This window comes from Oncorhynchus masou, chromosome 4 (genome assembly GCF_036934945.1).
Source record: "Oncorhynchus masou masou isolate Uvic2021 chromosome 4, UVic_Omas_1.1, whole genome shotgun sequence".
NCBI classification, from domain to species: domain Eukaryota; kingdom Metazoa; phylum Chordata; class Actinopteri; order Salmoniformes; family Salmonidae; genus Oncorhynchus; species Oncorhynchus masou.
In genome coordinates, this window is record NC_088215.1 from 12,381,226 (window position 1) to 12,407,920 (window position 26,695).

General features: G+C 41.8%; 1 protein-coding gene across 1 annotated transcript in view; it reads left to right on the forward strand.

Annotated features, from left to right (window-relative positions):
- The first annotated feature begins 300 nt into the window (after positions 1-300).
- The window catches only part of LOC135524102 (VPS10 domain-containing receptor SorCS1-like), a 159,099-nt gene continuing 132,704 nt past the window's right edge, over positions 301-26,695 (forward strand). The window contains exon 1 of the mRNA XM_064951309.1: positions 301-1,269. Within this exon, the coding sequence (XP_064807381.1) occupies positions 457-1,269 (813 nt within the window). The 5' untranslated portion in view covers positions 301-456. The remainder of the gene's footprint in view (positions 1,270-26,695) is intronic.

A 26,695-nucleotide genomic window follows, 5' to 3' on the forward strand; every position in this document is an offset into this window, starting at 1 on the left:
TACAATCTACAGCTGTTAGGGATATTGTCAACAAGACCGTAGTAACAGCCAACAACATTGACAAAGGACTCATATACAAAATAGTATTTAAATATAGATAGAATAAGATGACTATTACATACGTACGATACATGCTAACAAATTATTTATTACGAAATGATTAATGCGTTGTTCTGGGTGAGGGAAAAAAAACAGGCGCAAGAAGAAATCTCGCCTATCTTTTCCCCCGGATACTGCCAGCTCCTCCCCCGCGCGCGCAAGGCTTCATTCGATCAAATCCTTCATCTGGGACCACTTCGCCGAGTCGCACTTTTTAACACTGCAGAACAATTGGACGAGCCACAACTTGCGACGAGTTCTGTTGCTTAACATCAATTATAGTCACAAAGGGGAGAGAAGAAGAGAGTAAAAAAAAAGACTTGTATCCAGACTGAGTATCTTTCTCTGCCACCAGCTATGGAGAGGGGGGTCAGATTATGCCCTATTTGGCACACCAGCGTTTACTGGTTTCTGCTTTTGATAATGCTATCTTTCTTTCTATCCACTAAATCAGAGATAACTTGCAGATCATGTCAGCCGGGAGATGAGGGGCGTATTAAGGAATTACTGCTTAAAACGGACACACGAGAATTCGCAACAGGGCACCGAGAGGAAGTTATTGGAAATGGAGACGGGACAACTGCTTCACGGAGTTTAAATTCTGCAAGTGCCGAAACTCAACAGCTTGATTGCGCAACTGGATCCGATGAATGCATCCAAGGGAAATACATATACTCAAGGCGAAAACGGAATACTGACATAATGCTCCGTTCCAAGAACGCACTACTCGATGGAGGAATGCAATACGGTGGTGGTAAACAGAGAAAATTCACCCAGCGCGGTGAGTACAAAGTTTCCAACCTGAAAATGAACCGTCATGTAGGCAATACAGATATCGGGAAGGCTCGCGCAGATTTAATTCCCGGCGTCTCACACAAGCACCGAGTTCGTAGGGACAGCCCGGGAGCTAATATTGGGGATGTTAAAGAGAAGTCCTCCGGCTTACCCCAGAGAAGGGAGACACTGCCTCTGAGTTACTCGCGAGAGGGCATCACCTCACGGACTGGGCGCAGCAGAGTGACACGGTCCGAATTGCGATGGAGCAACGAGGACAGAAGAGCGGCCAGTTCGAGGCAAGACGAACTCAAACTCACCAGTTCAACCTTCGCATTGACCGGAGATTCCTCTCACAACCAAGCCATGGTGCACTGGTCTGGGCAAAACAGCAGTGTAAGTGAATACTTGTACAGTTGTTTTTAAATAATATTTGGCCTATGTGCGCATTCACGCAGCGCATCAATGGAGATAAAATGTAGCCATCAGTTTGACGTTGATGAAATTGGCAATAATTTAGGCCTACGAAAGGTGTGTGCGTGCGTGAGTGTGATGGAGCGCGCATAGTGTGAGATTCCCAGGATTCATTCCGAGGCAACTGTGCATGCTGTCATCCCCAGTATAATTGCCAAAGTCTATTCGACATGCATCTCTTTTGTTGTTCAGATATATCATCAAGTGACTGAACAATCATCGAACAAATCATGGCAGAGACAATCAAGACAGTTAAAACAATCACCTCAGCATTTACTTCTCCGAGACAGTTTCCCCATGCTTTTCAGAGAGAATCTGTCTGACCCTCCTCCCCATTCCTCATTACCCACAGTAGTCCTGTCTGTAACGAAAGTGATTTCATTTCAACACATCACCAGCCCCCAGTCAGTCATGGCAGAAGTGACATCCCTCATGCCTCCAGGTGTTTCTGAGGGGGCATGAAAACCAACTTCCAAAGTTTGACCGTATGCACTTGCGGTGAGGGGATATCAAATACACCAACATATATTACCTATTTCTTCTGTTGAGGCAGTAGTAACTAATGGTCATCCTAGGCTCTTGTCAAGGGTTTCCCAATACAAAGTGGTGCACATTTTTGTTCCTACCCAGCGCTAACACTCTACTGTACTGAACTGTACTCTATACTGTATTGAACTCTACTCTACTGAACTGTACTGAACTGTACTCTACTGTGCTGAGCTTTGATGTCCAAACTTATGATTGGTTCAGATTTGTCCGGTTTGAACTCTACTCTATACTGTAGTGTAATGAACTCTACTGTTCTGCGCTGTGCTGTACTCTACTGAGTTCTACTCTATACTGTAATGAACTCTGCTGTTCTGTGCTGTGCTTTACTGTGCTGAACTTTGATGTCCAAACTTGTGAAACATAGACATCTATGATTGGGTCAGATTTAGTCTGTTTTGGACCAACCAAATTGGGTTTTATTTGGGGGCAGAGCTCATAAAAATAATAGCCAGTGTGTGGAGTTATACCCAGGGACCCATGATGGAATTCCAATTCTGTTATTCTGTTACCGTGTGTAAATTCAAGTCAATAGTTGTGTTCGAATACTCATACAAACTAGTGGTCGACCGATTATGATTTTTCAACACCGATACCGATACCGAATATTGGAGGACCAAAAAAAGCCGATACCGATTAATCGGCCGATTTTAAAAGAACAACATTTTTTTTACATATATATATTTTTTAAATATTTTTATTTTTATTTTTTACAACAATTACAACTGAATGAACACTTATTTTAACTTAATATAATACATAAATAAAAATCAATTTAGCCTCAAATAAATAATGAAACATGTTCAATTTGGTTTAAGTAATGCAAAAACAAGGTGTTGGAGAAGAAAAAGTGCAATATGTGCCATGTAAAAAAGCTAATGTTTGAGTTCCTTGCTCAGAACATGAGAACATATGAAAGTTGGTGGTTCCTTTTAACATGAGACTTCAATATTCCAAGGTAAGAGGTTTTAGTTTGTAGTTAATATAGTATTTATAGGACTATTTCTCTATACAATTTGTATTTCATATACGTTTGACTATTGGATGTTCTTATAGGCACTATGGTATTGCCAGTGTAACTCCCAGCTAACTAGCTAGCCATTTCACATCGGTTACACCAGCCATTAGGCTGATAGGCTTGAAGTCATAAACAGCGCTTTGCTTGCAAAGAGCTGCTGGCAAAACACACAAAAGTGCTGTTTGAATGAATGCTTATGAGCCTGCTGCTGCCTACCATCGCTCAGTCAGACTGCTCTATCAAATCATAGACTTAATTATAACATAACACACAGAAATACGAGAAATACGAGCCTTTGGTCATTAATATGGTAGAATCCGGAAACAATCATTTCGAAAACAAAACGTTTATTATTTCAGTGAAATACGGAACCGTTCGGTATTTTATCAAACAGGTGGCATCCCTAAGTCTAAATATTCTTGTTACATTGCACAACCTTCAATGTTATGTCATAATTACGTAAAAGTCTGGCAAATTAGTTCACAATGAGACAGGCTGCCCAAACTGTTGCATATACCCTGACTCTGCGTGCAATGAACGCAAAATAAATGACACAATTTCACCTGGTTAATATTGCCTGCTAACCTGGATTTCTTTTAGGTAAATATGCAGGTTTAAAAATATATACTTCTGTGTATTGATTTTAAGAAAGGCATTGGTGTTTATGGTTAGGTACAGTCGTCCAACGATTGTGATTTTTTTCGCAAACGCGCTTTTGTTAAATCGTCCCCCAGCGTTGCATCGATTATATGCAACGCACGACACACTAGATAAACTAGTAATATCATCAACCATGTGTAGTTATAACTAGTGATTATGATTGATTGATTATTTTTTATAAGATAAGTTTAATGCTAGCTAGCAACTTACCTTGGCTTCTACTGCATTCGCGTAACAGGCAGGCTCCTCGTGGAGTGCAATGAGAGGCAGGTGGTTAGAGCGTTGGACTAGTTAACTGTAAAGTTGCAAGATTGGATCCCCGAGCTGACAAGGTGAAAATCTGTCGTACTGCACCTGAACAAGGCAGTTAACCCACCGTTCCTAGGCCGTCATTGAAAATAAGAATGTGTTCTTAACTGACTTGCCTAGTTAAATAAAGCTATTAAAAAAATCGGCGCCCAAAAATACCGATTTCCGATTGTTATGAAAACTTGAAATCATCCCTAATTAATCGGCCATTACGATTAATCGGTCGACCTCTAACACTAACTTTACTATTTGTGACGTAAATTGAGAATGTAGTATGCTTATTGGTCATAGTATGAATAGAGTTAGTATGCCAAAAGTTCCCGGATATCGTACTACATTCGACCAAAATATGAAGTATACACGCAGTGGACACTATTTCCGTACTTTTAGGGCCGATCATGCAATTCTTCAGGAAATGGGCATGGCTTCACAACATTTTCAGATTTGAAGAAAATGGCGGAAAATATGCAGCTGAAGTGCAAAGATAAAAATGAATTGTTTTAACTAATTATGACAGATGGTGAGCAATGTAATAAAGTAATGCTGCACGTTATGTTGGCTGACAATGTGTTGCCTACACTATCCTTACGAACCGCATAGTATATCATTACAGCAGTAGGTACTACCGGTATGTTAGCTAGCTACCTCGTTAGTTGGTTACTAATACATTGAACTTGCCAGTATATTAACTATATGCTATCTAACTAACTACCCAATGTTTATTGACTTGATTATTCACGTCATTCTTAGCTAAGTGGTATAGTAGTTGTGATTTCTCAATTGACATGAATTCGCTCTGGCTATCTACTCCAATTTCAGAGCACTCTCGTCTGAGTGAGCCAGAGCGTGGAAAAACTGCTGAATTTACGAACGCTCAACACCCGTTTAATATGGCCGGGGTCATTAAACAGTGGCAAAAAAGCCCAATTAAATTGTTGCCAGCAGCACAGTTACAGGCACCAACGTTCTGGATAACATGCAAACAGCCTAACCATCTCTGCTGTGGTGAGAAGAGGTTGCATAGCAACAGAATCAACTTCCGGTAGACAGGTGTAGCGCTAGTATGCTCAACTGAAAGGATATTGTTTGTTTACAGTAAAATGAACTAATAGTATGTAGTATATACTCATTAAGTATGCAGTATACAGTATGTTAGTATGGCTGTGTTCGAATACCCAATCTGTCATGTCATAGTTGACACCCAGTTCTTTCTGCAGACATCGTTGAATCTGAATTCGAAGCAGATATTTACAATTTTTGGGGAAAACGTGGACACAAAAAAAAAAAAACAAGGGATATGTTACCAAACTTAGCATCTGCACAGTTCTTCCAGTAAATGTGTTGGCTTGTTCAACTTTGAAATCAATGTTTTTTGTTTGACATATATTTGAATAGAAAAAATTGAGTCTCAGCGTAATTCTGTAACCGTGGAAATGCTCAGTAGCATCACCACCATCTAGCCACATGGAACCTGTGCTGTTTTGTGATATGAATAGATTGGGTTCTAATTGTCTGCAACTGTGAAACAATTCCCCCCTCTCTTCTCGCTTGTGACGCAAGCAACTTTGGAATGAGCAAGAATAGATCCTCTGCATTAAATATGTAGAGTTGTTGCTGTATGCAGAAATAAATAGAGACTTAGATTTTTCCCATCTGAGCACAAGTGCAAATAAACAGATGAGTTGACGATGCTTCATGGAGCAGAAATGGAAGTGTCTGTCTGTCCGTCTGTCGTTATATGGGATGTATGCTGCTGCGGCTGTATATCTAACCTATTGGGCATATACATAGTTAAGGGTATTAATGTTCCCATATGCTTTGTGTGTGTTTGAGCCAGATTGGAATATGAAGGAATGTGCCTTCTCATGATAGCCCAAGAGACAGTGGTGGATTAAGTGATGGAGGGATGGAGTCATGCAGTAGAAGAGATGTGACGTCTGTGTGTGTGTGTGTGTGTGTGTGTGTTAAATACTGTATGATTTTACATGTAGATAATGGATGATTCATCTGATCATACCCAGTAAGATGAAACAAAGAAAAAAAGTTCAATTATGGAATAGTTCAATTATGGAAATGTTTGACTCAAAAAGGAGCTGAGATAATTTGTACATTCTGATCATTGTTAGGAGAGACGTTGGGACAAGTTTGGGATTTTAAATCTCATGGAAAGGTTACAGCAAAAATGCCAGTCCCAACGGGGGATATGTGGCACTGGCATATTCCTTGCATGCACATAAAAGTGTGTCAGGAGACTGCATATTTACATTATTGAAATGTCAGGGCATTAAGTACTTTGCTTGTCACTCAAGATAACAAGATGCAGCCTGACACACAGTCAATCCATGTAACAAGTTTACTCCGCAGCTTTGGACTGCCTCGGAAGATGTAGAATGTGCCCACATGCATCATGGGTATTAATATGGATTGAGTGGTATGGAAGTCAATGGCTCAATCCCGAATCGACCCCGCCTTATCCACTTGTGGAGATCTGATAGGTTAGGTAGAAGTTTTACTATATTTCTTACACCAATCAAATTCTCTCAGATCTCCACAAGTGGGGCTTAGTGGTCCATTTGAGATTTGGCGTTGAAGCTTCATCCTTGAAGTCATGTTGCCACAGTACTCCTCAGTATCAGGTATTGCTCAGAAACATCTTCACTTTAGTCATAGCAGATCTGGGTTTATATAGTATTTGTTTTCTGTCAAATGCTTCAGCTGTGCTTGACTGAGCTTGCCTGGCGCAATGGAACCAATGGAATAGTCCCAGAAGTGCCAACTCCGCCCATCTGGGACTTCATGAACCCAGGTCTGAGTTATAGAACCAGAATCAATGAACCAGAACCAAAGCCAGACTTGAACAAAGCCAGGAGCCATACTCTGATTCCATTTTCCCAGTTGAGGCAGTTCTTTCTCAAGACAAAGACAAAACCCATACTGAAAACGAAACGAGTTCTTAGCCATACAATGATCAAACAAACGCATTTGTCAGAGAAGTTTCTTTTTGAGCCGAACAGAAGAAGAAAATCAAATGTTTTAGTAGCCAATTAGTGAGTGAGTTGATCACATTGAAGTTGGTGGAGAAGTGTGTTGTGAGAAACCATCTCTCACCAGCTGTCTCGGTTTGACGACGCTCTCTGGCTGTTCCTATGTGTTGAAGGAATCTATTTATGGTTCTGTACAGCTGTCGTCTCGTACAGCAGTGGTGGCACATTTACAGCAAAAAAAGAGAAACTGTCCTCTTTCAAACTAACATCTCTGATGTTTTTCTGCCTCATCAAATGTTCTGTAATTTGCTCGTTTTCCAACAATTTGATGGTGTCAATAGTGGCCTCGGCGTAGCTAGTCGTGTTAAACCAAGTACAACCTGTTATCCAAGATGGCTGAAAATCAAACAGGCAATTTAAATGAGCCGTATGGTAAACTGACAGACCCACACAATCAGGGCCACAGCAGTTGAATAAGAGAACACAACCATTGAAATGTACTATTACATATTCATTGGCCCTGTCAGAGAGGAGTTTGTGTTTGATGTTGCTATTTCTTTCCATTCATTTGTCACTTTATTATTATCCTGCACCACCAACTGTGCTGTCCCTGTATTCCCACTCCTCACACCCCAAGTCCCATGTACAAAACAGTGAGTCACGGAGTGATATCACTTGAATACGAACAACAATAACAGCAGCCTAACAAAGTTGCAGTGCAATCCACTCTTTCAATTGTCCCCCATCTCGAAAACGAAGTAGGTATAGAAACACATTGACTTGCATTGCAATGGGATTCCCTCCACACTACAGGGGCTACGGATAGGACTGAGCAACTGGTAAATATCTGCTCATATTCTATAACAGATACAAATATTTGTCATAACGTGCTACATTCAACAGTTGAATGTGGTGTTTGGTTGGTGGTTGTGGGACTTTACACTAATATTTATTTGTGTAGACAGACATACAATCCTCTGATAAATACTGTATCAATGCCATATGATTGGCTTATTATCTTACTAGAGAACACTTCCCAAGCTCTGTCCCCACTCCCCCTCCCTCCCACTGGTAGGAGAGTAAACTCTGGTGTCTGTGTCTGTCTGGGATAATTGAGCCACAGGGTATGTGCTGGGTCAGGCACTGATCAGGCGGCGGGCCCAGGGAGGCCGTCACGGTCCGCTAGCCAGCGTTTATTTACCGGTCTGGCTAACACAGCCCTCCCTCGTTTGCCTGTAAACAAAACCCACCAGGCCCAGGATTGCTCTTTGTTTCTCACTTTTCTTTCTCAGACAACTCCCAGAGGAATTATTCACAAACAATAAAGACGATCTGAGTTGGAAAACCTTATTAACCAAATCTAGTAGCGATATTGAAAGCGTCAGCTTTCCTTGTTGTTATAGAGCCCCAGACTCTGCATGCATGGACAAATAATAAAACCGAGTTTATAAGTAATGTACCTGGGTAGCACTCTAATCCTCACCCTAGGAGGCCTCAGGAGTGCACACTTAATTTCAGTAAGTGCCCTTCCCCTACCTCCCACCCTCCTCCACTCACACTCGCTTTTGGATCCTGTGTCAATCATATTTTGATATGATTTCATCATCTTTCATGTTTGATTGCCCTGGACAATATTCCAGGTCACTATAGTGTTAAGTGAAGTAGATTAGTTATTTACCAATAGAGATTGAATCAAGTAAAAGCCAACTGGTAGATAATGCTTGCTGAGAGCTTGGGGGTAAATAGATTGCGGGGCTGTAATCACTGGTGGTTCAATTTCAAGGGTTATCAGTGTAATGCTATGCTATTTCCAGGGGATTGTAGGTGAAATAATTGGGTTTAAAATGCATGGTTTGGTGTCAAGAAGTTGGACAGCAGTGATGGGAAGCCATTGTAGCACATTACTGCTGTAAAAGAAAGTATACTTATCTGTTGTTAACCATACAATTTATTATTTAATTCAAACCGATTCATTTGGAATAGGTTTACAGATTTTAAGGTTTGCACGAGCCAATTCAGCTGAAATGAACAGCAAAACATTTGTCATGTTCCTTTTTGAAAGTACCCCCGAGTTGACCTTTTTTGACAAATGTTGATTTATTCGGATGCCTAACTCGCACTCAACAGTCAGTGGTGCAGTCATACAAGTGCTAGTTGTCCCTCTCAGCACATCACACATCTGGATGGGTTCCCTCTTCACAGTATCCAGTAACACGTCATATACCAGGCAGGTAGTGGTGGTGGCATATTATCCTAAAGCCATCTCACGTGCACACACACACACACCGAGGCAGACAGCGATGGACATGATGATGGGAGTGATGGTGATTGAGGAGCTGCCTGGCTGTGTGTGTGTGTGTGTGTGTTTGTGTGTGCTGTGTGGGAGAGATGAGAGGTGTGCTTAGCAGGGCCATGCCATTAGAGGTGCATTGAAGCGCGGTGCAAAGGCCTGGCTTCAAGGTGGAACACGGTCAGGCTCTGTGAGAATTCATCACTGTTCGGATATCGGCCTATGATTTATGTATGTACTGAAGAGTAGGCAGACATCTGAGGATGACTAAAATATGGAAGAGGATAATAAGAATGACTGAATTATGAGTCAGGTTTTTCCTTCTGCAGGTGTTTCAGGAAAATTCTAAATGACTTGTCATTGAGTAGGAAATAGTCATCTGTATATTTGTTGTGATGGCTGTTATGGTTGGTGTCATGCATCAGGTTAGACTACTTTAAAACAAAAACCCTGTTGACATTTGGTAGAAAAGTGATGTGTTCACTATAATGCGGATAGTGTTGATGTTCACACCTGCTTCAAAACTGCAAAAAGGCACGGAAAATATGAATCATTGGTGGCATCATATTCTTACAATTACTTGAGCAGGGAAACAGAAAATGCATTATCTCAAGTGTTGGATTTCCTTGATTGCCATGCTATTGAGTTGATTATATTGTGTGTGCTTACGTCTCTGCTCTCCATATGGAATAGAATGGGCCCCAGTGCAGAGTTTTTCATATTAGAACCGTTTGGTCAGATGTATTATTTCTCATTTCAGATTTGATTGTAATTGTTGAGTTTCACATTCACAAGGCCTAGCCACTTTGGCAGTGAGTTGAGCCACTCATGTCCATAGCTCCAGTAAGTGGAGTTTGTCCTTTTAATAACCAGAACTGGACAGAAATAGTAGTGATCCCAACCTCCCAGTAGGAGGATGGTTGAGTATCTGGACCGTACATATACTCACACATGGTGCTAATCCCATTGACATTTTGGACATATGATACAACACGAGGAACATTTGATACATCAAGCCACATTTCCACGTCTGTCTTGCTAATCACATCGAGAAATTGAACGTTTTATACGTCCATTCACCAACATTTCCCCCGGTTGCGAGATGAGGCGTTTGAACGACAGCTTTGTAAAGCTGCACGATTCCAGATCTGATGATTATGTCCCTTCAGTAAATAACTACAGAGAGATCAAGACGGATGGAAAAAAAAACAATATGAACTTTTATTGAATAGGTTGTTTTGCAACACACGGAGCTTCAAACACAGTCCTCCAGAAACATATAGTAAGCCCTACATCAAGATGCCAGAATGGGTTCAGCTTTCAGCTCGTCTTCTACTCTCTCCTCTTAATCTCAGGCAAATGGGAAGGAATTGGGATGAATCGCTGTGCAGAGTGTATACACATTAGTAGTTTCCTCGGAGCTCGTAGCAGCTCGTGTCCCCTCTCGCCATTCGGATTGACAAGGATGATTGTTGGCAGCTATTGAAAGACAGTCGGAGGTCCTCTTTAGGCAGCCAGACAGTCCCATCTCGGCCCATCTCCGCACTGATCAGGTGCAGAATTGTATGTGGCACAAATTGAATGCCAGGCAATCTGTAACCCCGAGGAGTACGGCTGAAAGCGAAGATAAAAATGAATTTTTTTTTCAATGAAGAAACGCTGGGGAGGCAGACGGGGTGAAAGAGATGAGGTGGGATGAGATGACTGGCTCCAGTTAATTGACCAGGTCCAGATAAAGCAAGGAGACAGAGACCGGGGAGGAGGGGGGGAATGGTAACCCACCCCCCAAAAATATAGAATGGCATTTGCTCTCCTTAGGAACCATCAGCCAACATGTGTTTCTCCTTTCAATAAGCGGCTGGTTATGTCTGGCGCCGTCTATGGGCACAGCGACAGAATCAAACTCGAGATGAACCTTGTTTTTGCCCCACTTACGCTCTGGGAAACCGACATCTCACAATACAAGGGACTTTCAGATTCAAAACAAAAAGCGAACAGCAAAGTTCTCCTTTTACTACCAAACCCACTGGAGGTGGTTTTAATAGATTACGACGGACGACCTGAAGAGTGCTTAACAACGACTCTCTTTCTATGATGACCGGTAGGATTCATGTCTATACTTTCTCCTCTGTACGTGACTTGGCTCTGTATCAGCTTCTCTATGCTATTATAGAGAACATATATACAGTTTGGATTTTTGTCACCCAATTTTTTAAAAATATATTGCACAGGTTAGTTAAGTCCACACAATATTTCTCCAGCTGCACTGAAGGCCATTCTGTTGCGTTTGTGTGTGTGTGTGTGTGTGTGTGTGTGAGAGAGAGAGAGTCAGAGAGAAACATCGGTAGATAGAGGGCAAGACAGACAGAGAGCGAGAGAAGGAAGGAGAGAGAGGAAGGAGGCCAGAAAGACTAATCCATCTTACATGTGTAATTGACATTCCCCCTAGATGTTATTAAACATGCTGCACGCTTTTGCCCAGAACAAACAGAGAATTCTAGCTGCCCGCTTCCGTCGCCACCCGTCGACAACCACCCGACAACATTAAACAACTGGAAAAAGGTTTACCACAATGGTGTGGTTGCACACAAAATGGATTGAGTACCTGCTATTGGTTACAGTATTAACTACAGTACAATACTGGATTATGTTCCTGCTACTGGTTACAGTATTTACTCCAGTACAATAAATACTGGATTATGTTCCTGCTATTGGTTACAGTATTTACTACAGTACAATAAATACTGGATTGAGTACCTGCTATTGGTTACAGTATTTACTACAGTACAATACTGGATTGTGTTCCTGATATTGGTTACAGTATTTACTACAGTACAATACTGGATTGTGTTCCTGATATTGGTTACAGTATTTACTACAGTACAATACTGGATTGCATCAACGAATAAAGCCAGATAGAAAAAAGGAAGAGGAAATTACCTTCTAAATTTAGATGAGATCTCAGCTCTTAAAGTGAAGTGGAGAAATGATTAATAAGTCGAATCAACAAATGAACATGATGATTTATCTGTAGAATTAACCTTTTAGTGAACAAATTCCACTCAGTCCTTTATGGTATGTAAATTACATCCTATCAGATGTTAGATGAAAAAGCACATCAGCTGTATCTGGCACGCATCGGTGACTGTTCACACTCTACTGATCATTTCAGTCTATATTCCCTTGGCAACATCCATATTGGACTAACTCTACTTACAATACTACAATACGTACACACTATTCCCTTGAGAATACTGCAGATTGGACTGTGAAGAAGTAACACTTTCAGCTGTCCTTTCGTGAACCTGTAAGGGCTCAATTCTTCCCTCGGTAGTTTTATATATTCTAGTCAGGTGAGTGAGTGGTGGCCCTATTAGCAGATTGAATAGAGGTATTAATATTAAATGAGGATTTATGGAAGAAAAAACTTCCCCTAGAATGCAACATCAAACAGCTGTGAGTGTGGAGAGGAAGGGCCCCCTGTCTTGAAAAGGCGAGAGACGTATCAAAGGCAGGTATGAATTAATATATTAAATAAATCATGCCCAGAAAATGTTCATTCCTTTTGAATCTCTAAGCTGGTGCGTGCATATGAAAATATACACATCTTTGAGGCTCAAAAACAAACCGATGTCTAATCTCGTTGTTTACACAGTAAAATAATGTTTGTTCAGTGAATTAGTTCAGCATGTTTTTGTGGTGTGAGAAATCTGAGACTGACTGGGCTTGTAAAGTTGTTTTTAGCGTTCTGATATGTGCCTCTGACCGGCTCCCACCGTATTTGATAGATCTGGAAACCGGGCCGCCATTTTAGTTCTGTCTTTGAAGTAAGGAATGGTTTGGATGCAACTGGCAGAGATACGCCTGGTGCTCTTGGCAGCTCCCATCTGTGTCAAACCTCATTGAAAGACACGTCGGAGACTGATGAAGGCATCTGGAGATACTACCTGCCACATCTGCCTGCCACAACTACCTGCATCCAAATGTGTTTACCTCAACAGCCCTCATCACTGCCGAATTACCATGTAGCCTTCAGATGACGCTTTGATCGGGCCGCTCTCAATGCCGCAGCTCCAGGAGCCAACCGGCAACCATCAGTCTCCATTAGCTGCCACCAAAGTGACTGTTTTGACATCCCACATAGGCTAGGCTTCATTAGAGGCATCCTGGCTGGACTTCGTCTTTAATCTCTAGAGACCGGCTGTGGATGTCCGGTTGTCCCCATGTCTGTAATTGTAGGTGTTCAGTGTCCTTGAATCCCATCACCGTGGGCTAATTGTCATCATTCACCAACCTCACGGTCATCCCCATCTAGCAGATCTGATTTCCTGCATCTAAACGTTGTTACATACTGAATGTGCCTAGAGTATAGTTGCATTAAAAGGGATGCTTTTTGGTGTGTCATTTCAATGTAAAGTTGTAGAGGGGGGGCAGTGGGGGTACAGGTGGCGGTTGATTGATAGTGCCTGACTACAGCGGGGCTAGTCTCATTAGTATTTCTGGGCTTTCGATTGGTGCACCAGGAAACAGGGGCTTAATTAGTTCATCCACTCAGCAGCGATATGCTCCCGGGGTTCACCGGGCCTTAATAAAGGCTTCTACCATTCAGACAGAGATGAATTCTCAGCCCACTTCGTTGACGTGGAGTTCAAAGGAAATCACCCAAGACTAGATACAACGTCTGGCGGTCTTGGTCAATTTAGTACTGTCTCTGTGTATTACCCGTTTCATACTTCTTTTTAATGCCAAGATGCTCCAGATAGATGAGACAGGGGATAGGGATATCTACCTTCACTCTTTCCCATAGACCTTCATGGAGGAAGCTTGAGTGAGTCCTCTTGCGAGATTAGGTGAGACTGTATTATATTATTTTAGCATGAGTTGCGATTTGAGAAGGCACATATGTCAACCTGCCAGGTAGGGGCTCATGGGAGCCCTGGTGGTGCAACACCGTATTACCTCCCAACTGCCTCCAATGCAGAGGTGGAGGATCGAAAGGAGTTTGTTTGTACATTCCATTATTCATTAATCAGTCATTTATTCATTACACATAGGTGGGGGGGGGGGTTCAAGCAGGTGGCCTTTTTGATATTTAAATAATGATTTTTAATGGGATCCGGCCTTCATTTTGATTGAGGAAAAACAACATAACGTGCTTGACCAAACATCTGGAGTGTTTCTTTGTTTGGTACTCGGGGGGGAGTGCTTCAATGACTCTGTTTTTTCTAAGGATGTTTAAGAGGCAAAACCAGACCAATATTTTCAGTCATTTTAACAATATACATCACCAAGTCTGTTTCATGCCCTTTCTTACTTATTTCAAGATTGGATCAATTTACACAGCAACTGTATTATAAAACCTTATTGCTATTCACCTTTATAATATAATTATGGTAATTTCAAGTAATTTTGTAATTTTATCAGTTAAAGAAGATTACATCCATTTTCATTTAAATCTATAAGAGCAGACTGAACCATAATCACACTCATCTGTCATTTTGTAATTTTCAATTTGACAACTGGTTAAGATGTTTTTTCATACACCGCTAATTAACATCTACTTTTTAATCAAGTAATTATCTAATTAGGGGAACTTTTGATTCTAAGTTAAAAGCCTGTGCTAGCAGACATTAAATCATAATGATTACTTCTAACACACACTATGATTATAACTTAGGTCTTTGTAATGAAATCACTCCTACACATACATAGTCTGTCCATTCAACACCATTCAATGCTTCCAATTCCAACTTGTATGTGGTATTCCCCTTTAACAGAGAAATACAGAGGCATATGTACACCTGCAACCAGTAGGAAGTCACCTTTGACCTTTCCTCTCCACTTGGTACCCTTCCAGTCAGAGATGGTGCCATGCTGGGATGTACCATCCAAATCAAAGTGGACTCTTTCCTCCTTCTGGCGGTCTGCCAGATCCTACTATGCCAGGTTTGCCAGGTGCTCATGAGCCCGACACAAGGACTCAAGGCAGGTAGCCCTCCCCAGTCCCCAAGCCAGATGGCCCAACCCTGAGGCTACATCACCGAGACCTCCCCCTGGGGCTTGCTGCCACTGACCGCTGGTCATCATCACCAGGGTTGCCAAGAAAACCCATAACCATCCTGTTGAAATTTAAATCAGAGAGATCAAAGAATCAAGAAACTGAGCTTTTAGTGAACTTAGCTACTAACACATGGTGCCTCAGATCAGTCACTTTCCTAGCGCTGCTCTTCCCATGTCTTATACACTGCCCATTGTGATTTAGCTCACAGAAGGGGCAATCAAGGCGGGTTTCATCTCGAAATGACTTTGCCATTAACATTAAAGCTTATCAATGTAGGATAGCAAGGCAGAGGACTCTAGGCTTTAAACATACTGTACCAGCAGTGCTTGATTGCAAGTAAATCAAGCCACGGACAATCAAATAGAAAAAATACAATAGCATGCAGAGGATGGCGAGAGGTGCTCAAAGCAAAACCGTCCAGTCTTCTCACATAACGCACACACCCCTCCAGGCTTGTCCAAGGTCAAGGTCGGCCAGGCAGAACTGACTGTGCAAGCATATCTATTCGCTCCATATCTGTAAAAACTTTAACTGGTTGTCTCATGCGAAATGACCCAGGGTCTGCAGAGCTGTTGCCTACAGTGTTATCTCTTTGGATGAAGAGATTGTGGAAGTGGATAACAAGTTTAAAATGGTGTTCATACAAATGTGGATGATCCCCCGAGACGATAAGTGCTGTGTTTAAACAATACGGGGGGGGGGGGGGACGCAATCTCACAAACAACACACTTTTTTTAATGTTGAATGTGATTCGGAATAATTGTTTGACTACCAAACCATTTGCACAAAGACAAAAAAAGATTACACTGAATGTAATCAATTATGCTGGCATACAAACATAATAATATATTGAATAAAAATATGAACGCAACATGCAACAATTTCATTTTTTCCCACTAAAGGGATTTATTACAGCTGTCCTGGTGGTTGGTTTCAGACGATCCCGCAGAGAAGAAGCCAGATGGGGAGGTCCTGGGCTGGCTTACACATGATCTGTCATTTTTAGTCCGGTTGGAAGTACTGCCAAATTCTCTAAAACGACGTTGGAGGCGGCTTATTGTAGAGAAATTAACATTACATTATCTGGCAACAGCTCTGGTGGACATCCCTGCAGTCAGCTTGCCAATTGCACGCTCCCTCAACTTGAGACATCTGTGGTATTGTGTTGTGTGACAAAATTGAACATTTCAGAGTGACCTTTTATTGTCCCCAGCACGAGGTGCACCTGTGTAATGATCATGCTGTTTAGTCAGCTTCTTGATATGCCACACCTGCCAGGTGGATGGATTATCTTGGCAAAGGAGAAATGCTTACTAACATGGATGTAATCAAATTTGTGCACAACATTTGAGAGAAATAAGCGCGTATGGAATGTTTCATGAAACATAGGACCAACACTTAACATGTTGCTTTTTATATTTTTGTTAAGTGTAGTTTGTAGGCTATTGTTTGTACTTTCTATTTTGTCATAATTTCCTTATTTAATTTTGCTGGATAAGCTATGTACACAGCAGTGGAGGCTCCTCAGAGGAGAAAGGGGAGGACCATCCTCAGAGAATTTCATAAAAATGGTCAAACATTAAAAAAGTAAGTCTTTTCAAAAAATGATATGCTAAATATAATCACGTCACCAAATAGTTGATTAAAACACACTATTTTGATGACCAAAAATGACGAGACGGCCTACAGGGAGGTGAGAGACCTTGGAGTGTGGTGTCAGGAAAATAACCTCACACTCAACGTCAACAACACAAATGAGATTATTGTGGACTTCAGGAAACAGCAGAGGGAGCACCCCCTATTCACATCGACGGGACAGTAGTGGAGAAGGTGGAAAGTTTTAATTTCCTCGGCATACACAAACTGAAATGGTCCACCCACACAGACAGCGTGGTGAAGAAGGCGCAACAGCGCCTCTTCAACCTCAGGAGGCTGAGGAAATTTGGCTTGTCACTGAAAACACTCACAAACTTTTCCAGATGCACAATCGAGAGCATCCTGTCGGGCTGTATCCCCGCCTGGTACGGCAACTGCTCTGCCCACAACCGTAAGGCTCTCAAGAGGGTAGGGCGGTCTGCACAACGCATCACCGGGGGAAAACTACCTGCCTTCCAGGACACCTACATCACCCGATGTCACAGGAAGGCCAAAAAGTTAATCAAGGACAACAACCACCCGAGCCATTGCCTGTTCACCCCGCTATCATCCAGAAGGCGAGGTCAGTACAGGTGCATCAAAGCAGGGACCGAGATACTGAAAAACATCTTCTATCTCAAGGCCATCAGACTGCTAAACAGCCATCACTAACATTGAGTGGCTGCTTCCAACAAACTGACTCCATCTCTAGCCACTTTAGTAATTAATAATTGGATGTAATGAATAAATGTATCACAAGTCACCGTAAACAATGCCACAATACATACCCTACATTACTCATCTCATAGAGTTGAAGTCGGAAATGTACATACACATTTAAACTCAGTTTTTCACAATTCCTGACATTTAATCCTAGTAAAAATTCCCTGTTTAGGCCAGTTAGGATGTCCAGTTTATTTTAAGAATGTGAAATGTCAGAATAATAGTAGAGAGTGATTTATTTCAGCTTTTATTTCTTTCATCATATTCCCAGTGGGTCAGAAGTTTACATACACTCAATTAGTATTTGGTAGCATTGCCTTTAATTTTTTTAACTTGGGTCAAATATGTTGGGTAGCCTTCCATAAGCCTCCCACAATAAGTTGGGTGAATTTTGGCCCATTCCTCCTGACAGAGCTGGTGTAACTGAGTCAGGTTTATAGGCCTCCTTGCTCGCACACGCTTTTCCAGTTTTGCCCACAAATTTTCTGTCGGATTGAGGTCAGGGCTTTGTGATGGCCACTCCAATACCTTGACTTTGTTTTCCTTAAGCCATTTTGCCTCAACTTTGGAAGTATGCGACCAAGCTTTAACTTGATGTCTTGAGCTTTTGCTTCAATATATTCACATAATTTTCCTTCCTCATGATGCCATCTATTTTGTGAAGACCCTCCTGCAGCAAAGGACCCCCACAACATGATGCTGCCACCCCCGTGCTTCACGGTTGGGATGGTATTCTTTGACTTGCAACCCTCCCCCTTTTTCCTCCAAACATAACGACGTCATTATGGCCAAACAGTTCTATTTTTGTTTCATCAGACCAGAGGACATTTCTCCAAAAAGTACGATCTTTGTCCCCATGTGCAGTTGCAAACCATAGTCTGGCTTTTTATGGCGGCTTTGGAGCAGTGGCTTCTTCCTTGCTGAGCGGCCTTACAGGTTATGTCAATATAGGACTTGTTTTACTGTGTATATAGATACTTTTGTACCTGTTTCCTTCAGCATCTTCACAAGGTCCTTTGCTGTTGTTCTGGGGTTGATTTGCACTTTTCGCACAAAAGTACATTAATCTCTCGGAGACAGAACGTCTCCTTCCTGAGCGGTATGACGGCTGCGTGGTCCCATGGTGTTTATACTTGTGTACTATTGTTTTTACAGATGAACGTGGTGCCTTCAGGCTTTTGGAAATTGTTCCCAAGGATGAACCAGACTTTTTTTTTCTGAGGTCTTGGCTGATTTCTTTTTGTTTTCCCACGATGTCAAGTGAAGAGGCACTGAGTTTGAAGGTAGGCCTTGAAAAACATCCACAGGTACACCTCCAATTGACTCCACAGGTACACCTCCACCTCCAAATGATGTCAATTAGCCTATCAGAAGCTTCTAAAGCCAAGCTTCTAAAGCCAGTTTTAATGAATCCAACCTAAGTGTATGTAAACTTCCTACTTTAACTGTATTTAATGTACTCTATACCATCTACTGCATCTTGCTTATGCCGCACGGCCATCACTCATCCATATATTTATATGTACATATTCTTATTCATCCCTTTACACTTGTGTGCATAAGCTAGTTGTTGTGAATTTGTTAGATTACTTGTTAGATATTACTGTCGGAACTAGAGGCACAAGCATTTCGCTACACTCGCCTTAACATCTGCTCACCATGTGTATGTGACCAATAAAATATTGATTTGATTTGATTCATTCTGTAGATTTTGTTGAAAAACGTTTCTTAACCGGAAGATAAACATACTTGAATTTGTCCAATAGAAACTTGCATTTGCAACTGCTGGACGAATGATAACATCCTATATCAGCTAGATGCTCTCAAGATTGTGCAAGTCGATATTGAATTTCACTGTCATCTCAAATGTGTCTCTCTACCTGTGTGCAACTACATTGTAAACTTTCATTCATAGGCTAGGTTTCAGCAACCTCATGATGGGTATAGGGGAAATTTGAGTATCATGTAGTAGCCTCAACCTATCGCTGTTACATTGAACTAGATGAATAGAATATGAATGACAGTCATCCAATATGCTGTAATAGAAATAAGGCCATGCTCATAAACAAATTGTCCTCCCTCATCTTAAACGGCACTGACCGCCACTGGTACACAGGTGAATAGTATCTCACCAAGGAATAGTACCATCAACTCAACAACATGGTATATAGGGAATAACAGTAATATTCGAGGCCGGTAAAGGTACTACCACAATGCACTCTTAGAAAAAAGGGTTCCAAAAGGGTTCTTCGGCTGTCCCCATAAGAGAACACTTTTTGGTTCCCTCTGGGGAAAGGGTTCTACATGGAAGCCAATAGGGTTCTACCTGGAACCAAAAAAGGGTTCCTCAAAGGGTTCTCCTATGGGGGACAGCCGAAGAACCCTTTTAGGTTCTAGATGGCACCTGTTTTTTGCTAAGATTGTATGGTAGCTCTTGTATTCCTCTGTTCGGATCGGATAAAGAACAATATTTGCTTTGTGTGTTGGCACCTCAATGCCAGATCTCTCTCTCCCTCCTTCTCTCTCTTTCTCCTGTCAGATTTTGACTGAATTGGGTTAGACATGTGAGGCACAAAAACAGAAGCATCACTGATGGAAATGACAATGCATCTGTCGTGTTGTTATATTGAGATGTAAAAAAAAAAAAAAAAACCTCTCAAAAGCAACAGCAACTTATGTAACCCCGGCAAACCACAAACTTCTGGGACAGTTATGCTGCTTACATACAAAAATACTGTATAGACATTGTGAAAAAGTTGAGATTGCTTATACTACTGTGGTATGCCTATGATGAAAACTATCTCGACAATGAAATGCAGAACAGTTTGGTACTGTTTCAACAGTAGACTAATGAACAGAAACAGAATTCAAGATCTATTTTTTTACTGAACCCTATGGATATCAATGCCTGAAAGTGTGCTGCGGAATAACATATTTAAAGTCTATTCTGTTTGGAGTGGTAGTGTGGGGTCTGTATTCTGTGTTCAAATGCCATAGATCGTGGTGTCGTGCACAGGGACCTGTCTGGTCTCTCTCCGTGTGTGTGTTGGTTAGTAGACAGGGCCTGATTCTTCCACCATGTTGTCTCTTGTTCCCTGCCTGCACCTTCTCCATGTTGTCTCTTGTTTCCCTGCCTGCACCTTCTCCATGTTGTCTCTTGTTTCCCTGCCTGCACCTTCTCCATGTTGTCTCTTGTTTCCCTGCCTGCACCTTCTCCATGTTGTCTCTTGTTTCCCTGCCTGCACCTTCTCCATGTTGTCTCTTGTTTCCCTGCCTGCACCTTCTCCATGTTGTCTCCTGTTTCCCTGCCTGCACCTTCTCCATGTTGTCTCTTGTTTCCCTGCCTGCACCTTCTCCATGTTGTCTCTTGTTTCCCTGCCTGCACCTTCTCCTCCGTCCTGGTTTATCTTTGCCACATGCTTTCCCACCTCCCAGAATAAACGTGACAGCTAGAAACGACATTGTGCCCGTGCGTTCAAGATGCCTAAGATAAACTGCTGAACATGTTCAACAGTTAAACACTGACGTTGTCAACGTCTGAAAAACACGGATACTCTCTGAATCCTCTCACAGAAAGGTAGATGTGAGGAAATACAAATAAATGGTGCATTTGTTTAAATGAGCTAATGTGCTTCAGACGTCTGGCCTCCATCTTGAATTTGTGTTTTTATGACTCATGCCAGAGAGCTGATTAGATTGTTTTACGATGCAGTCTGCTGTACAGCATAGTTTACTGACTTAGCAAATTTCACCATCCAGATATTTGTTTGTGAACAGGCGAGACATTTGGCCAGCATTTTCATGTTAGATTAAGTTATTGCATCAGATTTACTTCTTACTACTAGAGATTAATTTAAGTATTGATTTAATTATATCAACAAGGGAGTGCGTGGGTGTGTTTTTTTGTGTTGGTGCAATCCTTGAGAATTCACAAAGTCTGGACTTGTTTGAAGTGATCTATTTTTATCTGAGGGAAATGTTTGTTTATGTGTGCCTCGTATGCAAGAGCATCCTCCATCTGGGACTTTTAAATATTGCTGGTTTTGAGCATTTTTACTTTTTAACAAGCAAATTTGCAGTTGTTGCAGCTTTTTTTATGCCTCTGTTTCCACTGCTGCTGAGGTCTTACGAAGTGCTCATTCGCTGTGTTTCTTAGGTTTCCCTCTCCTCTCGCTACACCTCTGCATCTGAATAACTCCTTAAAACCTGAGTACCTCAGCTTCCCCCAACTCCTATGGCAGGGCCATGTAGATAGAGAACAGGTATGCTACCTAATGAGATTTCCTCTATCTTTTCCCCCTTGCCCGGGGGTCTACGAAACAAAAGTCTGCTTAGTTGAAACGGGTAGCTACCTTTATTACCGTATTCCTCAGTCGAAGGACTCCTTCAGATTCACACCTCAAGCAAATTCCCATCGTGTTTGATCCGTCAGCCTCGGCTGAATTGATCTCAGGTAAATCAAAGGTGCTGTACTCCGGCAGGATGAAAGGGAGGAGACACGCTGCGCACCACAAGACTTCAACTTCGGCTTTCCAAGCTTTTTTAAATTAATTAGAAATAAAAAAAGATATACTCTACCGTTCAAATGTTTGGGGTCACTTAGAAATGTCCTTGTTTTGAAAGAAAAGTGCATTTTTTTTGTCCATTTAAAATAACATCAAAATTGATCAGAAATACAGTGTCGACATTTGTTAATGTTATAAATTACTATTGTAGCTGGAAACGGCAGATTTAAAAAAAATGCAATATCTACATACTGTAGGTGTGCAGCAACCTTCACTCCTGTGTTCCAATGGCGCGTAGTGTTAGCTAATCCAAGTTGATCATTTTAAAAGGCTAAATTGATCATTAGAAAACCCCTTTGCAATTATGTTAGCACAGCTGAGAACTGTTGTTTTGATTAAAGAAGCAGTAAAACTGGCCTTCTTTAGACTAGTTGAGTATCTGGAGCATCAGCATTTGTGTGTTTGATTACAGGTTCAAAATGGCCAGAAACAAAGACTTTCTTCTGAATCTCGACAGTCTATTTTGCGGGGCTCCTTGTGGCTGGGGACTTTAATGCAGGCAAACTGAAATCAGTTTTACCCAATTTTTACCAGCATGTCACATGTGCAACCAGAAAAAAAAAATCCTAGACCACCTTTACTCCACACACAGATGCATACAATGCTCTCCCCCACCCTCCATTTGTCAAATCTGACCATAATTATATCCTCCTGAATGCTGCTTACAAGCAAAATCTAAAGCAGGAAGCACTAGTGACTCGCTCAATACGGAAGTGGTCAGATGACGCAGATGCTAGACTAGAGGACTGTTTTGATAGCACAGACTGGAATATGTTCTGGGATTTATCCAATGAGATTGAGGAATATACCACATCAGTCATCAATAAGTGCATCAATGACGTCATCCCCACAGTGACTGTACGTACATATCCAAACCAGAAGCCATGTATTACAAGCAAAATCCCTATCGAGCTAAAGGCTAGAGCTGCCGCTTTCAAGGAGCGAGAGACTAATCCGGATGCTAATAAGAAATCCCGCTATGCCCTCAGATGAACCATCAAAAAGGCAAAGTGTCAATACAGGATTAAGATTGAATCCTACCACACCGGCTCTGACACTCGTCGGATGTGGCAGGGCTTGAAAACTATTACGGACTACAAAGGGAAACCCAGATGCGAGCTTCCCAGTGACGCAAGCCAACCAGACGAGCTCAATGCTGATCATGCTCGCTTCAAGGCAAGCAACACTGAAGCATGCATGAGAGCACCAGCTGTTCTGGATGACTGTGTGATAACGCTCTCGGTAGCCTGTGTGAACAAAACCTTTAAATAACTCAACATTCACAAAGCCGCTGGGCCAGACAGATTACCAGGATGTGCACTCAAAGCATGTCAAGTGTCTTCACTGACATTTATAACCTCTCCCTAACCGAGTCTGTAATGCCTACATGTTTCAAGCAGACCACCATAGTCCCTGTGCCGAAGGAAGCGATGGCAACCTGCCTAAATGATTACCACCTCGTGGCACTCACATTGGTAGCCATGAAGTGCTTTGAAAGGCTGGTCATGGCTCATATCAACAGCATCCTCCCGGACACCCTAGACCCACTCCAAATCGCATACCGCCCCAGCAGATCCACCGATGACGCAATCTCAATCACACTCCACACTGCCCTTTCTCACCTGGACAAAAGGAACACCTATGTGAGAATGCTGTTCATTGACTACAGCTCAGCGTTCAACACCATAGTGCCCACGAAGCTCATCGCTTGTAAGTAAGACTTTCACAGTAAAGTCTACACTTGTTGTATTTCGCGCATGTGACAAATAAAATTAGATTTGAAGGTGTCAGTTTATGGTTGGATTGAGATAGGTCATTTCCCATTCATTTATATGATGGAATTCTTCAATTGAACACTTACAATAGGTTGCCTAACAAATGGAGAGGTCTTCGCCATTGGATAGCACCTGTCTGATCTTTGTACTGTACAATACTTTGACAGACTTTGACACTTCAACCCTAACGCGCAAAGGATGGATTTTCTGCTCAAAGGATGGATTATTTTTCCCTTCCAGAGGAAATTGAGGAAGTCGTGATTGCCAAACAGATGACTTAACATATTGGGGAATTCTCTGATAATTATTTGGCATTCCTTAGTTATTCATGAGGTTGTTATGGCAATAGTATCAGAGACAACGTTATGATTCGTAGGAAAGAGAGAGAGAGAGAGTGAAGTCTCTGCTAATGGAATCTGCTAATGAATAGAGTGAGGGCAGTATTTTCATGACCATCAATCATTTAATTGTTAATTTCAATGATTAATGTTGGCTTCAGTTTCATCCACCAGAGTTGCCTATCTTTTGCTGCACATATTCTGTTCGTAGAATGATTTGAAAGCCTGTATAACTTGGAGGGGATGCACAGATCGCATTCCAATGCTGTGCTATGTGTTTGGTGGTACATGGACCTATACAGTGACAGAATTCAAATGAACGAATGACCATGTCGACTAAAGAGGGAATACATTTTTCCATGTACTTCAAGTTTAACTGGATATATTAAACATGAGATTGAAAACTCATGAATTAAATACGCAGCTACAAGACATGAACCAGCTTAGTAATACAATATATATACACAAGTGTATATATAGTGTATCAAATTAGTGGATTGCTATTGCTGACAAGTGTATAAAATCGAGCACACAGCCATGCAATCTCCATAGACAAACATTGGCAGTAGAATGGCCTTACTGAAGAGCTCAGTGACTTTCAATGTGACACCGTCATAGGATGCCACCTTTCCAACAAGTCAGTTCATAAAATGTATGCCCTGCTAGAGCTGCCCCGGTCAACTGTAAGTACTAGGAGCATCAACGGCTCAGCCGCAAAGTGCTAGGCCACACAAACTCACAGAACGGGACCGCCGAGTGCTGAAGGGACAGTCCCTACTGAGTTCAAAACTGCCTCTGAAAGCAACGTCAGCACAATAACTGTTTGTAGGGAGCTTCATGAAAAGGGTTTCCATGGACGAGCAGCCGCACACAAACCTAAGATCACCATGTGCAATACCAAGCGTTGGCTGGAGTGGTGTAAAACTTGCAGCCATTGGACTCTGGAGCAGTGGAAATGCGTTCTCTGGAGTGAGGAATCACGCTCACCATCTGTCGGACGAATATGGGTTGGGCGGATACCAGCAGAAAGCTACCTGCCCGAATGCATTGTGCCAATTGTTTGGTGGATGAGGAATAATGATTTGGGGCTGTTTTTCATGATTCAGGCCCCTTAGTTCCAGTGAAGAGAAACCTTAAGCTTCAGCATACATTGACATTCTAGATGATTCTGTGCTTCCAAATTTGTGGCAAACGTTTGCGGAAGGCCCTTTCCCGTTTCAGGATTACAAAGCACACGTGCACAACGTGAGGTGCATACAGAAATGATTTGTCGAGATCAGTGTGGAAGAACTTGAATGGCCTGCACAGAGCCCTGACCTCAACCTCATCGAACACTTTTGGGATGAATTGGAACGCCGACTGCAAGCCAGGCCTAATTGCCCAACATCAGTGCCCAACTTCACTAATGCTCATGTGGCTGAATGGGAGCAAGTTCCCGCAGCAATCTTCCAACATCTAGTGGACGCCTTCCCATGCTGTTATAGCAGCAAAGGGGGACCAACTCCATATTAATACCCATGATTTCGGAATCAGATGTTCAACGATCAGGTGTCCACATACTTTTAGGTATTGTATATGATATTTTTGGGGTCATTTGGACTATAAATAGTCCGCACGTTCATGTCTAACAAGTGTCTTGAAAGATTTTATTGATTTATATTATTTATTTTATTTTTCACTGTCACTTGCCAAGCTCATCAGCTGTGCAAAGTGACCTACTCTAATTTGACCTACGGTAAACCGTGTCAACTGTGAAATATGTGAAAGGAGTGGAAAGGCTAAATCGTATGGATTGATTTGCTTATTATACTGAGGAACACTCTACCCGAACCCCCAGTCAAACAGCCCATGTTATTAATGTACCATTAATTGTGTCACAACAAGGTACCTTGGAGTTACGACAACTGTCTGTTTATTACATAGTTTAATGCCGTGATTTCCTACATTGTTGGTGGCAAAACGTCAACATTTCATTATAGCTCCAGCATCAAGCAGGTAGGGGGTTCCTATCTCTTTGATAAACACTATGTGCTGTGCACATTTACATAGCAAAGCATGGCTTTTATTGAAGTTTCCGGCTACACTTAATATTACTGTTCTTATTTTGGTGTCGTTATTCCTAGGTTTTTGCAATCAGAGGACTAGTATAGACCATATTAGCTTAGGATAAGATTAGATATTTTTTAACTTACTCATATACGGTAAAAAAAAAGAAGCTTTCAGATCTTTTTATTAAGTGATTTAAATTCCATTCTTTTCTGCTATGTGGACACAGTGTGATACGAAGTGACAAAATGACTCTTGCATATATTTTCCGCAGTGTGTGTCAACGGTTCGCTGGATAAGCCTACGCATAAAGTGCATTAGTAGTTCCTTTACTTTGAGAACATGATTTCACATCACAAGTGCATCAGCAATTTCTTAAATGAAAGTGCTGAAAGTTA